At 44.6% G+C, this 14767-nt stretch overlaps 1 protein-coding gene across 4 annotated transcripts in view; it reads left to right on the forward strand.

The window, feature by feature from the left end:
- Lmpt (four and a half LIM domains protein limpet) overlaps positions 1-10978 on the forward strand; it is a 310360-nt gene extending 299382 nt beyond the window's left edge. For all 4 annotated transcript variants that reach the window (XM_084602629.1, XM_084602651.1, XM_084602647.1 and 1 more), the window contains 4 exons: positions 1376-1550; positions 5504-5673; positions 6467-6653; positions 8267-10978. In XM_084602629.1, the coding sequence (XP_084458755.1) occupies positions 1376-1550; positions 5504-5673; positions 6467-6653; positions 8267-8424 (690 nt within the window). In that variant the 3' untranslated portion in view covers positions 8425-10978. The remainder of the gene's footprint in view (positions 1-1375; positions 1551-5503; positions 5674-6466; positions 6654-8266) is intronic.
- The last annotated feature ends 3789 nt before the right edge of the window (positions 10979-14767 follow it).

The raw sequence follows: 14767 nt of genomic DNA on the forward strand, positions 1-14767 counted from the left end.
GGCATCAATTACTTTGAGAAAAAAAAATCATGCGAAAACGCGAAAATGGCGCAGACGTTGCGCATGACCACACAGATAACGTACATATTTCCATACTCTTTCGGCACGATACAGAGTCGTATTTCTTTGATTCCATAGTTATAGATTGCGGAGCTTTTAAATGCGTTAGTGCCACCAACAATAATACGTGGGAAGGGACGAAACACTGTAGCTAATAAGCTCACAGTAGATATATATATTGCTGCTTTCTGGGGACTCAGAGTCGATGCCTGAAAGTAAAATTGGCTGACGCCGGGAACGAGAGTCTCATGGTTCGCGTTTCATACGCAGAAAACAAAAGAAAGTAGGGTTAACGGAGGCTTTCGCCAGAAACTAATATATGCCGCAATAAGACGGAGGCACGCAGAGGAACTTGCTCCAGGTTTTAAGTATATTCGGAAGAAAAAAACATTTTTAGCGCGTTTGTCCTCGCTAGACTGTTTAAGACTGTATAAATGCAGCGGTGAAATCTTTTGTCACAAGCGTTCCAAGAAGGAGATACAACACAGTCGCGTTAGAGTTGGAGCCTACCTTTTGACTTTTGCCGTCACCTGAGCTTAAAAACTTTGACGAATTTGAAACTGTGAAATTCGGAGTGAGGTTTTGAACCGAGGGTGGAAATTCTGTATTCTGTTTTACTTTATATCGCGGGCAGTCTGTGTTCTTTGTATTGCACCGCTAAATGCCGCAGTCGAAAGTGCACTGATACGCATACGCTACTTCCTGCTGCTGCAACATTTGCTATTCCCTAATGCTGTGTAGACGTTATATAGTGCTTCTCCGCTTGACAAATGGATGTAAATGAGGTCGACATCTGTAGTGCCTATGAATAATTAATTGTTCGATCGTAAAGTTTCATTGTATTGAACTTTGGTCTTGAGAGCGAAGGTTTTGTGGCATTTGTTTTCATGCTCGTAAAAAAAAATTACTTCGCCTTTCCTTTATATATGTGTATATTATTAATTTGCAATCGACGCAGTCGTCAATAGCCTGTATGAACGTCTGCACTCATTCGCTTGCCGTCCTCTGCGTGAATATAGCGGAAAATAATGATATTTTTTGTTCAATTTCTTGCTGCGGAGAAGGAAGAAGCAGACCCATCGGACTGCTTATTTTCGACAATGGCTTTGCATTGCTTGAAAACCGTGACCATATGAAACTGGTTGTCGAGGCTTTAGTCGCTAACGGTAATTCCACGTCATTGATGAAACCCGACGGATAACACACTAATGTGGGAGCCTTCGCTTCGTGTTACGAACTAGCTGACAGCGCAGCTGTTGATCGGGACGTTCAGAGTAGTCCCTATGACGACAAGCTTCTGGTGGTGTTGTCGCAGGACCTGTCGTACAAGGAAAAGCATTGGCACGAGGCCTGCTTCCTGTGCAGCAAGTGCCGCGTTTCGCTGGTGGACAAGCCGTTCGGCTCCAAGGCCGAGAAGGTCTACTGCGCCGCCTGCTACGACGCCGCCTTCGCCACCCGCTGCGATGGCTGCGGCGAGATCTTCCGAGCCGGTGTGTATCACTGGCGCCTGTTTTTCACCTTTCTACAATATATATATATTAGAGGAACTGGAGGGTGCAGACGATTCCTGCCTTATCGTCGGTAACCTGACACAGATGGTTATTGTGCTTTTCATGGACTTTTATATGACACTGCCATTCTCGGTTTGCCATTGGCCCTTTCGCCTGGGTGGAAAATTGTTTCTCCTTTTACGATTCAACCACATTTTCCGTACAGAGCACCACGAAAACGTAGTCGAGGTGGTGTTGTAGCTTGAATAAGTTTATTCATATGAGCCAGAACGTGCATTTTAGGTACATATGCATTTTATCATAACAGAAACAGGTCGACGTGCGCCAGCTTTCAGGTGTGAAATTTTGAGCAGCTACGGCAGGCTATGGAAATGGCCGTTGAGCCTCCATAGTAATTGGAACGCTGCTTTTTGATGTACGTTATTAAGCCCTCGTATCCTGTCAGATCGCTTTTAGTGGTAAAATGTTACTTTTGAAATCTGGCTTGGACGGTCTACATCAAGTTCCAGCACCGTCCTGCTATGAGTAGCTTTAGCACATATGTCATGTAGCGCAATTTTCTTTTTCAATTTTGAATCGGTCACACTGGCATGCTGTGAGCACAACGACTCGATAACCTTTATCTACGACCAATAGGCTCAAAATAGCTACATTTAAAACGTCACTCCTCTCAGCAGGATGACATCGAAGAACCGCTGATAGCAAGTGAAGGACAGCATTACCTCCATCATCAAACATGACCGAAGGGAGGAATGAAAAAAAAGAGAAAAAAACCTTTTGGTTGCTTATTAACAACATCCTTGAAGTATGTCCCCGCCGAGATGCGAAAGACGTCCTTGTGTTACATTGGCGGACTGCTAGGTCAGTTGGTGCGTCCTGAAATTGTAAAAAAAATAGGAGTATCAGCCAATACAAAAACAGCACCGCTCGTGTGTAATGTCTCCTTCTGCACGCTTTTTTTTTGTATTTGCTGGCACTCCCATTTTGTCTTTGTAATCTCGTTACGATAACTCCATTGAGGGCGCGACCTAATATTCTTATCTGACCTTTAGGCATACATTTTTTGCCACTCTCGCATACAGTCTCTATCCCTGTCGTTTTCGTCGTGCACACGAACCCAGGCCTCTACTGCTGCGGGCATACATTTAGCTGCAAAGCTCGGCGTGGAGGGCGACCGGCGCGCTGCCACACGATGAATCACTATGGGTGTCGCTGACCCCTTTGCGTCGAGCCTTTCTTCATGCCGCCTTATTAGGCACTCTGGGGTGCGGCCGGCCGCTTACTGTAGCCGGCGCCGCAACGGGTTGCGCAAAAAAAAAAAAAAAACAACTTGCCGACACCGATATCTGCATTGCGCGGCCAGCGCGAAATGGGGAAGGAAAAGGCGGACGAGGCTAGCGTGAGAAGCGACGTATGAAAAGAGGGAATGAAAAGGGAACGTAGCGATAGCCATTCTGTGTGTTTCGTTGGGGTTATTAGGCAGATGACCTCCAGACAGGCGGTGCGGCGGGCAACCGCGAACGGTTAAGCGTCGGGTCCTCGCCATGGCAACCAGACGGGCCAAGACCGTTCCCATTTCGGGATAGAGGGAAAGTGAAGAGAAGCGAAGGCCTTTTTTGGGGAAAAGAGGGGAGTGAGGCTAGGCACACGAAGGGCGTGGCGCGCCGAGAAAAAGAGTGGAAAGGGGTAAAGAAAGAATGGGTTTGCCACTCTGGGCGGTCTCTATATAGAAGTGTCGGTGCGTTGCGTGCTTCTTTATCTTAGCGCTTTTTGTGTGGGACGCACGGACCGAAGCCTTCTCGGAGCTTATTCTTTCGCCGATCACTGTCGATACAAGGCGTACATAAGGACCAGCAGCCGGCACCGCTTCGTTCTACGCTTTGGTAGCCTACTCTGGTCGTGATAAACAGCAACGCTATTCGCGTGGACGCAGTTGTCTGCTGCTCGTCGAGGGCGGCTTGGAGGAACAGGCATCGGCAGCGGAGCGCAAAACATTACGCCCCTTTTTGAGCGTCAAGTGTGATCGTCGAAGTTTGTGCGGCGAACTAGGTTTGGGGTGTGGCCTACCCGAGTGCTTCATAGTTGACGTGGCACCTTTAATGAAGTAGCGAAGTGACGACCCCGGTTGAGTCTGAGCGATCGAAGTGCGGTGCGAGCGGAGCCCGACGACCTTCTGCATTCCCACCCAGCGCTGTCCCCATGGGGCGCGAAGCTGACGAGCCTCCAGAGACTCCTCGCCCGAACGGTCAGAGTCATTCGTCAACTAAGCGCTGGCAAATGAAAGATCGCGCCAAGCGATGCTGTTTTACATGCATTTTTGCGTACTCTATTAATCGGATAGAGAGCCAGACAGAACGAGAGAAACCGGCGCTGGCAGCATCTGGCGCTCGCGTTTGAAACGCCTCGCTGGGCAAACGAGAACTGTTTATCCGGACGCCTGATATCGGGGTCCGGGGCGTCAAGTTTCGTAACGCGCAGATGAGTGACGGCGGTGAATGTCGGCAGCTGTTAGGCATAAAAGACGACTAAAATTAGTACTGAAACTCAGTATTTTTTCGAAAGCAGCTCTGTAACCGGACAAGCTGGTAAGATTTTCATAACTCGAGCTCGCATATTATTAACGCGACAATGTTAATGGCCCCATACACCAGAAAATGTGGCGCTGGCGTTGTGAGAGCAGAAGTGACGAGCATACCTGTGGCAGGGGGTAGTTGACAGGGGACATGGTCGGGCTCTGTTTGGTGGGCGGGCTGTGCGACGTCACGAAGAGCGCATTACATGGCCGAGTAGACAGGGGCTGTGACCTCGAGTAGGTTTTTTTTTGTTTTTTTTTGACATAGGAAGGTGAAATTGATGCCGGCGCCTCTGAATCTTGAGTTGGGCCACTTTGTATCTATACAGGTTGGTTTTCCGCATAATGCGTTAGCTGATGCGAGTGTGGTAATGAGCACGTATGGGATAATAGAGGCACAAGTTCACGCATTGGTAATAAGCGGTTAGTGAAAATATGGCCAGCCTTCGCGAAGTCGTGACTGCCGGTGGTTCTTGTCACTGTTCCGTTTCTCGTGGTTGTACAGTCGTGAGTAAAAGTGGTATACAACACTCAGCCGGTGACAGAGCTGGATAAAACTGCATCGAAATGCCATCTAGCGACAGCGTAAGGGACAGCGACATCGACACACGCATGCGGATAAACTGGGGCACCACCACTATTGTCTCGATTATTGATAGCTGTTGCTAGATAAAGTTAGGGTGCAGTTGTCTCGAGCTCCACCACGTACTGAATGTTGTATACCACTTTTGCTCACGACTGTACGTATCGTGCAGCACTGGTACATGCTTCATGCGTAACATTCCCTTCTAAGCTCTTGCTTCTTGAGGCTGAAATTCATTGTCGTTTTGGCTCCAGTATAACGCAGTATGCCTCGATTAAGCGTAGTAGTCAGTTGACCGGCGGAAGTGTCAAGCGCGTTTGTCATGATTAGTCTTGTCACTAAATTTATGAAGTTCGTGGTTCCAGACATACTGTGATATCTCGAGTACCGCGCGAGCAGGATTTTAAGCTGATCGATGGCACAGCCAGTTGAGGCACACTGACGGGCCGCTTAGATTCAAGGGCAAGCGCATACCTCTTCGGAGCGCTCACCGTACGGAAAGGTCCAGTTAGGGATTAAGTGAGTTTTTTTTTTTTTTGTCGAGGATCGTTGAGATTCTTATACGGTGTATGAACACTCAATTGAACGATCCGATATCGGATCATTATATTGAATGTTTTGGATATCTTATCTCGGCCCACTATCCGCGCACAACTCACCCCCTTTCCTCCCCCGCTCTTTTCTCCATTATTTTTTTTTTATAGAAGCAGAGGAATAAGTGATGGCCGAACTTCGATTTGTGTTTGAGGCAGCTGCGTTTCTACTCAATCCATTCAGGCACCAAGAAGATGGAGTACAAGGGCCACCAGTGGCACGAGAAGTGCTTCTGCTGCTGCGTGTGCAGCAACCCGATCGGCACCCGGAGCTTCATTCCACGGGACAACGACATCTACTGCACCGGATGCTATGAGGACAAGTTTGCCACCAGGTGCATCAAGTGCAACCAGGTACAGAGTCCACCTCCGCCGCTGCTCTCTGCTTCTTTGCGATCCACAGCCTGTGGTAGCCGCTGCATATCTGTCGAAGTGCCCTGTGGCTGTTGCCGCGAACGTGAATGTCCACATAAATATAAATGTAGGGGCTAAAAGAGAGAGCAGCAATTTAATGCATGGGGCACCCAGCGGAAGGCGGAATGGACTTCGAATAAAATATCTGTGCGATTTCATTGAACATTTATTATCATAACAGGCGCGGGAACGAAATCGTGCGTATTTCGCTAGAGAATGATTTTTTTTTTCTTAGTGCCCCGAGACCGAGCTCTTTTTTCCTTTGGCTTCAAAGCTACAGCGTACGGAAGTACTGCTATTTCTTTTTTTTTTTTGACACGGCTAATGTTTTTGCTTGCGTGGGTCATAGTGTGAAATATCTAGTCATCCTCCAGACATTTTATAAAGTCATAAGAGTGGACGAATTGGAAGGGAACATTGAAGTTTGCGCGGCTTGCTCATGACATCCGCGAGGAGGCAGTTTTTATTTCCAAGAATTTTAAAATATTCTCGCATATCACAGATTTGTTAGACTAAGAAGATTTGTGACATGTTACAATGCTTTGGTGTGCGCTGTAACTATAAAATAGAAATAATAAAAAATTGGGGCCAGAATTTCAACTCTGGGCATCCTAGAAAAAGGAACACAATTCCAGAAATATAGTGCAACTCATGGCACCTTTATTTGAATAAAAAGGCAGTCCAGTTTTTTTCGCAAGTCGTGTGACTAAAAAACAAATTTTTTCTCCCGCAGATTATCACTAGCGGCGGCGTGACGTACCGCAACGAGCCGTGGCATCGGGAGTGCTTCACTTGCACCAACTGCAGCGCTTCGTTGGCCGGCCAGCGATTCACGTCGCGTGATGAGAAGCCGTACTGTGCCGAGTGCTTTGGCGAACTGTTCGCGAAGAGGTGCACTGCCTGCTCCAAGCCTATCACTGGTGAGCAGCCTGATTCTACCTGGCTGCCTTTCTGCATCCTCGTGCTTTTGCGCAGAGTGTGAAAACAAAAGAAACAAATTGAGTGGTTTCGGCTGCATGCAGTTCACACATCGTGCTCTACCATTTTTTAAACTGCGCATGTACGAAATAAGCAGTGTAAGCAGTGGCCTTGTGTTAAATAGAGAGAGGAAGAAATAGAATGGAAAGCCAGGGAGGTTAACTCGGTGATTCCCAGTAGGCTACCCTACACTTGGGAAAGGGAACAAAGAGAGAAAAAGGAAAGAAATAGTGCCAAGGTGTAGACTTGTGCCCAGGAGGTACTGGGTTCAATTCGCAGTGCCTCCAGGTGCCTAGCAATTTTAAAGGGTATAATATGTACCCTAGCTTGGTGCTTGGATCTTGGCACTTGCAGTCAGATGTTTGGCGAGAGAGCCTTGGCCAATTAACATTCAAATTTACTTTCAAATTTGCTTTTCAAGTTATTCCAAATTTCAGTAGTTTGGTTGAAATTTACCTTGCTGTGGCAAACGGTACCAGGGATCTTAAGCTGAAATGCGGGCAGTGTTAGTGTGAAGTGCCAGAGAATGAATCTCATGTGTTACAGAGGCACCCATCATCTCTGGATCGCGATTCCTTGGCTGCAGTGGGCTGCTTCATCTGCCCACTTCCTCATTCCAAGCTCACTTGCCTCCACCCTTCATAAGCGTCATAACTGACCCACTTATCTATCACTGCATTTTACCTTCCTCCATCCTCCGCAAGACCTTACCTGATAAAAACCCACCCAGAAGCAGAAAATAAAAAGTAGTGGATTGATGCAGAGGAAATGTGACATCATTTTTCTGTCACTTGCCGACCTATTATAGGTCAGATTTCATTTTGTTTCACCCACCAATCTCTTTTATTTTCATTTCTGTTATTGTTGTGTTTCTAGGCATAAATTCCTTTTTATTCGCTTTTTCTGATCCACCCTTAATCATATTTATATATTTAGCTGGCTCATTCTTAAACCAGCCATTCCTCTCCCCTAGAAATAGAGGGGGTTATATCTCTCTTCCTTCAGCGGCTCCTTTTATCCTTGTTCAGTGCTCTCTTCATCCTGTGTATTGTGTGACATAATTAGGTCCCTTGGTGTATTTACTTGTGTGCTTACTGGACTAGTACTTTAATCAAGCACAAGAAATACTCCGTTCCTAGATTTCTTTCCATGTATTTCACTTTGTTCACTATCGATCAGAGTGGTGCATTGAAGAGAAGTTTGTTTTTTTCTTGAAGAAGTCGTTGCATCATAGCATATACACGGTTGTCTTAGTATTGATTACAAAACTCATCGTTGTTGGGTGCATTGTGAGTTGACGGGTATGTTGCATGCCGGATAAGAAGTAGTGATAGTATATGAAGCAGGAGGGCCAGTCTAATAGTAACTGCGTCAAAGTAACTGACTACCCAGATCAGATATTGTTCCGCAGATTAGTCTTGAGAGTAAAGGTTTTTCTTATTGCCTGGGCGCTTTCAGCGGACATTTTTTACTTTTTCTCTCTGGCTGGTACGACAAATTTTTCAGCTTTTTTTTCTTGTGCATCTTTTGAACAAGGTGTGTGGTGTCTGTGCAGGAATTGGCGGAACGCGCTTCATCTCTTTCGAGGACCGCAACTGGCACAATGACTGCTTCATCTGTGCCATGTGCACCAACTCCCTGGTGGGCAAGGGATTCATCACTGACGGACCTGACATCCTTTGCCCGGAATGCGCCAGGCAGAAGCTTATGTAACTGCGCACTGGAATGCACACAATAACGAAAGACAAAAAAGGAACTCACAAAGCACGCTGACGACACTAAGCCTTTCACGCACTGGCTGCAACAAATGGCAGCACAAGGTTTGCCCCAAATGACTACGAAAAACGCAACCTTGAGTAGCTTGTTTTGCAGCACATTTGGAAGGAATGGAATAAAGTGTATTCTAACTACAAGTTGCTGCATTCGCTTGGCACAAAAATGAAACAGCAAGTGATTAATACAGTGTGTACCTGTACAGAGTGGTACAGTGGTTGGTAGGCGTTGCTGATGATATAAACTTTCGACTGTGCCTGCGCGTTTTTTCTTTTTATTTTGAAAATGACAGCATACGGAATATCTGCAGTGTAAGGGAATGGCAATGAAAAGTATTCCATGCCGTGTCTCGGATACCACTGCAAACTTTACGGCGACTGCAAAATTACATTACTCCTTTTGTTTGTCCTTTTGTGATGAGGGAATTTCATGCACACTTTGTCCAGGCATTTCTGCATGATGCTTTCTTGATGTCTCACCCTAGCGAACTGAATTCTATGTGGTGCTAAGCTTTATGAAATGTGTTCAGCGACGCTGTCAACTTATCATCTGAGATGAGTTGGGATGGAAGTAAACTGACCGCGTTATGCAACAGTAAAAGATATAGCTTCATGAGGAACAGTCATGAATAATAAAGTTGGCAGTATCTGCTGACACTGTTTCATAATTTATGGGAACTTTTATTTCATTTGTATTACATTTATGCATGCTTCTCCAGTGATAATTTAGTTGATGATATAAAGCTTGCTATTTGCCCTTGATTCAATTTTCAGACATGAAAAAAAAAACTCTCTTTTGTAACTATAGGCAACAATAAAGGCTTTCCTAAGTGAATGATTGCCCATAGCTCACATTGAGGAGCTGTGACTGCCAGTACAGCTATGGGCAAAGATGAAATTCTTTTGCTCGAACATCTTATGCTGGACTCACATGTTTTATTCACTGAGTTATTATATTAGTTTTCCACATTTTACTTACAGCCTACATAACTGCGTAGAACACATATATTTCTAAATCATATCTGCAGGGGTCACAAATTCACTATATATAATGCATGGCCTAACTAGGTGGTATAAATACAGCGATGTTAGCACAGCACATGAGATGTTGGGGCCTTTACAATTGTATAAGATGCCTTAAGTATGAGCCTTAAAAGGTCATTCAATAGATGTCTCAATGAGCAAAATATACTGTGTTGGTCATTGTGTAGGCTCAGAAAATATTTAAGCTTAGGATTTTGTTTCAGAAGGTAATGCGTGGAACACTGAGCTGGGCTGCAAATGTACTGCAACCTAGTTTGTTGATATACTGCAACCTAGCTAATACGCAACAAGCAATTCAATCCATGAAACTGTACATCACAACCTTGACATGTGCATAGCACTGGTTAGGTTCCCCGTAAACGGCATTTCGTGATGTATGAGTTCAGTAATGGCACGTTTGTCTTTATTGCTTATTGTTGCTCTTTCAGCCAACTGTTGTATATATTGAGCAGAGTTTAATATAATATTTCTTGAGGGCTAACAGTGATGAGTTATGAAATGTGAGTTGTTGTGTGATGCGTGTATCTTGTGTGTGGCTGTGTATGCTAGGAGCTTTGTGTGCCTAGGCGTTGTGATGCCTTTCACTGCTAAATATTTGTGCCTGCATTTTAGGCCTAATAACTGACTGTGATGGCTTTTTGCAATGTGTGTAATGGCTACCTTGTCAGCATTGCTGCAGTCACATGTGATGTAACAAATAACGAGGATCTGTGCTTTTTATTTCAGTATACAAAATACGTAGCGAGTTGCTCTGCATAAGCAAGTTTTGTCAGTGACTAGAGTTTTATCAAAAACTATGTTATTCGTAGCTCCACCATAACCTGCTTTGCTTCAGTACATCCATGAATTAACTTCAGAAGAAAGTTGGCTGATTTTCTTGTGCTGGCTTTCATTCGCAATGGAGATTACCGATTGTTCTCTAGTTTTGTTTTGTTAAAGGTATGGAGTTAGGCAGGTAAACGGAGTCTTCACCATTGTCAGCCTGAATAGGATAAAGGGCAAATTGTGATGCATGAAGCAATGTATGCCATGTAATCTGTGGATTCGTTTAACTCATAACTCTTGCGAATACGTCAAATTAATTTATCTGGGCTCATAACTTGCATCGGCATTACACTCCTGAGAACGTTACTTTTTGCTGGCACTTTCATTTGGACATATGAGGACTTCATCCCATTCCAGGCCATTAAAGCTCATGTTAACGTAATGCCGTTGTATTGGGAGCATTCATTTTAAAATATGTTAGCATGTGCTTGAAGTGCACGATGCTTATGTCGCTTGCTATGTCTCCAAATGTGGCCTATGCTTCTAAGTGCCGAAACGCAGTACAAGACACTTCATGTTTGCGTGTGTATGTGTGTTGGCATTGTTTCCTTTACTAACATATGTTCAACATTGAGAGATTTGTCGTTTCACTCTCTCTCACAAGTCGAATAAATATTCACTCATTATTTGCATGTGCGCTTTGTCTTACTAATGCTTCGATGACAATGCCATACATCATAATTCTTTTTTTGTCATTTATGTGTTTTTTTAAGTGGTAGCAGGTTATGCAGCAGCTACATCACCTATAATGGCTTATGTGGTGCATTTGTAATGTCCTGCTATGTAGTGTTGAAACATTACAAAGCACTTGACCTTTATGTAGCTCAAACATGCATGCAGCTCCTTTAATATTCTTCTATGTAAAGTTTTTAAAACGTTAGGAATAGATGTCAAAGTTTATGTCAGAGTAATGTTTTCTAAATGTCATTTAAACACTGAAAATAACTATGACGCACAATTCAAACTTTTGATCAAGCTGTGTAAAATCCTGCCTGTCAATCCCAAGAGAAAACAGTTCTGTGCGTTGCAGAATCACGGTAGTATAGCCGTGTTATAACGAAGCTAGCGGGAATCCGAAATATCTTCGCTATGTCCGCTATTTCGTTGTATTTCGGCTATGAAAAGAAAAATTGCGAAAGGTGATTTATTGTCACTAGAGGTGGTCCTGCGTTCACTGAATAGGTTTTGCGAGTGTGGATTTCAGGATTGCGGCCTCCATACCATCCAAGTGCGAACAGAAGTTATGCTTCGAACCCCCAAAGAACATCTGTAGAGTTCCAGCAACTTCTGCGGATGTGACCGGCTTAGGGGCACAACAAAGCGTCGTCACAGTCGCTCTCGTAGGCGCTGTGTACAGTGGTCTCTTCCGTGACGCTTCTGGCAACGTCAATCGTGAATTCCTCCATGGAAACAAGGTCGTCACCGGCGCGAGCGAAGTCCATGGCGCCCAGACATGGAAGCGGACTACCAAGCTGCTTCAAGCAGGCTGTCGTGGCAGTAACGTCAGCTGTTGCAGCGATGTGAACCGCGGTTCGCCATCCCACACATTTTGTCTGCCTTGATCGTGAGACTCTTCGATGGCAGCAGTAGGTAAAACGATCCAGTTTCGTCTGCCTTGTAGGGGTCCTTGAAATAATACGAAAGAATCCGATCGCGGTGGTCGGCCATCCACTCCTGGAGCGATTCCTCTTCAACGGATGCAACCTCCTTGACGAAGTTTTTACGCATAATGTTGTGCGTCTCCGTGAATCGCTGTGGGCGCCCAATTTCCGGCTGGAAGTCAGTGTCTGAGAGCGAAGTGCTTCCGAAGACCTTACCCTTCATCAACATGACGGGTCTAGTGAGCTAGATGTTATTTGATTGGCCATCCAAGAATTGAAAAGTACGTCTTCTACGTCGTCGTGTCTGGCGCATCGGATCCCCTTTCGGTTTCTACTGCCAACTTCGTCGGTTTTGCTGCCGTTATTGATTGTCGATGAAAGTGCGGACTGTGTGATGTCGTACTATCATGTGATATCACTTCACGTTTCGGCGCACCTCATCCAAAATGGCGCATCGTCTTCAAAAACAAATCTTTTTCAACAGATTTCTGTTGGCTGTCGAGGTGCTGGGGCTAGCGAGAGTCGACATTGCCGAGAAATAGAAGATCAACAGAGTCAAGGTTGACTCCGATAAAGCAAATAACTGTGTAGGTCCGGCGTCTGTAGATTTTTCCAGCCCAAGTCAGGGATGACGAGGTATGAAAGAAACGGAACAAGGGGAAGGCGTAACAGCGTGGTGAGAGAACTGCAAAGATCCACGATAGCATGTAAAATGGGCAGTGCGTCCTTCGAAGCCCCACGGCGCTGCCGAGATTTCTCCCTTGGTGCGGAAAAGAGACGCTATTTGCCACCTCGACCACTGCTCTCTAGGGGGCCGAAAATTGCCTTTTATTTTTTTACTTTTTGCCGCCCCCGCGGCCGCAGCACGAGATAGCTCGTCACGAAGGCAGTAAGACAAGCAAAGCTGTGAAGCAGCCTTTCGCTTCGTGGGAGTGCGCAACCGTCACGCGAGTTTTGGCTTCGTTGTTCTCATAAACATGTTAAATGCTTAAAAATGTTCCGATCAATACGTTATTTGTCTGTTTGATACAAAATAACTTTGCTATATTCGTGGGTGTTCTTTTATCGACTTCGTTAAAACCGAACCCAAATTATATTGAAAATGCAAAAACTAAAAAGAGAAATTAATTGATTTCTCTTCGTTATAACGGCTATTTTCTTACAAGTGGCTTCGTTATAACCGGGTTGTACTTATAAGGGACGAGAGTAGAAGACATTGATGTAACGAATGGAGATAATCCATTAGACGTACTTCAAACTGATGTCAGCGGCTGGTGCTTGTGTACCCAAAAGCGAAGGGTTCTCCATAAATTTCAATGGTTTATAATTGAATATTATCGTGCTAAAGCTATTCACTGCAAATTCTGCTTTAAGGGCACTTTACAGTACAGTGATATAAAGTGGTTTCGGAGGCAAAGCTTGTAATACAGTTGAATTCATAGCAGGGCCGTAATTCACCAAATTGTTTAACACTTATAAAGTAGCGTTAACGTATCAGAATCCTTTAATGCCGATCTTGAGGGCACATTCAGCGCGAACAGAGTCGACGGATGAGGAAGTACCCAACACAAAAAAATTGTGGTAAGTTTAGTAGCAGAAATCTTCAGTCGGTACTCTAAATCTATGGCAACTGATATAACTCTGTAGTGTTTCAGAGGTTTTTCCTACGTGAACTGGCTTGGTTCGACATGACAGTGCTAGCGAAGTATTTGGTTCATGCAAGATGAACATTTGAAATTTTATTGACATTTGTATTTATGCTTCGTTAACTTACTTCCTTGAGGTCACGCAGACGCTGCAATCTTAAACTGGCGCGGCAGTTCTAGACAAATAGGGTTGTTTGCTCATGGAACGAGTTTTTACTCAGCCAAATGAAGTGCGTGAAGCCTTCTTTATCCTTTATGGTTAGCGAAACATCTTTAGAAGAGTTGAAAGTCTCCAGCATCCCACAGATTGGTCATGTTCTGCCGTGCCAACATTCAGATGGTTTTTATAACGTCTATTTCTCAACTCGTATTTCTTGAAGAACCTTACCCAACGAAACAGCTACTTACGTGTATCCAGATAATTACAGGTGAGCGATATAGGCGATGTGAATTAGATGTCTAAGAGTGGTAACTTTTAAACAACGGAAGCTGTTTTCATCGCTGCTTGGCTAGAGAGACGTCTTAAGTGCCATGAAGCGATTAATACCACAGAACAACGCTATAGTGTTCAATGGACTGCTGGAGCGTGCACCTGGCATAAGCATGCACAGTGAAGTGGTAGCACAGAACAATAGAAAGCTGGGTAAGGTGATTACGAGCCATAATACAACAGCGCAAAAAAAAACAAAAAAAAAAAAAAAACATTACAAACGTAACAAACACTGAGGCGCTCGTGTTGTCTCTTTGTTGTGTACTTGTTTTTTCGAGCTGTTGTAGTATGGTAGCACAGGGTGGTGGTGACTGCTACATAAACTAATAAATTGCTGACCTGCTGTGCCGTTTGCTCCAAACTGTGCTGAATGCAAGTAAAAAAATGTGCCAAAAGTATGACTGAAGAAGACAATAAAACAGTGCGAGGCAAGACGGGACAGGAGAAGGACAGACACATGCGCTCAGCGCTTCTTTAATCAATTCTTCGACACGTACCAACCAGCACTTATTCACCCTCTTCTGAAAAGTATTACTAAATATTCTGCAGTTCTGCTGTAGTGTCACTTTTTCTGCTGCTTTTTTAGCGCTTTTTGTAGTTTGTAGGCTTTCCGTAATAATTTTCCAAAGTCTGTAGTTCTGCAGTACGTTTCTGTTGTTTCTACAGAAACATCTGTCG

This window comes from Amblyomma maculatum, chromosome 1, assembly GCF_055883805.1.
Source record: "Amblyomma maculatum isolate TAMU_Amacu chromosome 1, ASM5588380v1, whole genome shotgun sequence".
Classification (NCBI taxonomy): domain Eukaryota; kingdom Metazoa; phylum Arthropoda; class Arachnida; order Ixodida; family Ixodidae; genus Amblyomma; species Amblyomma maculatum.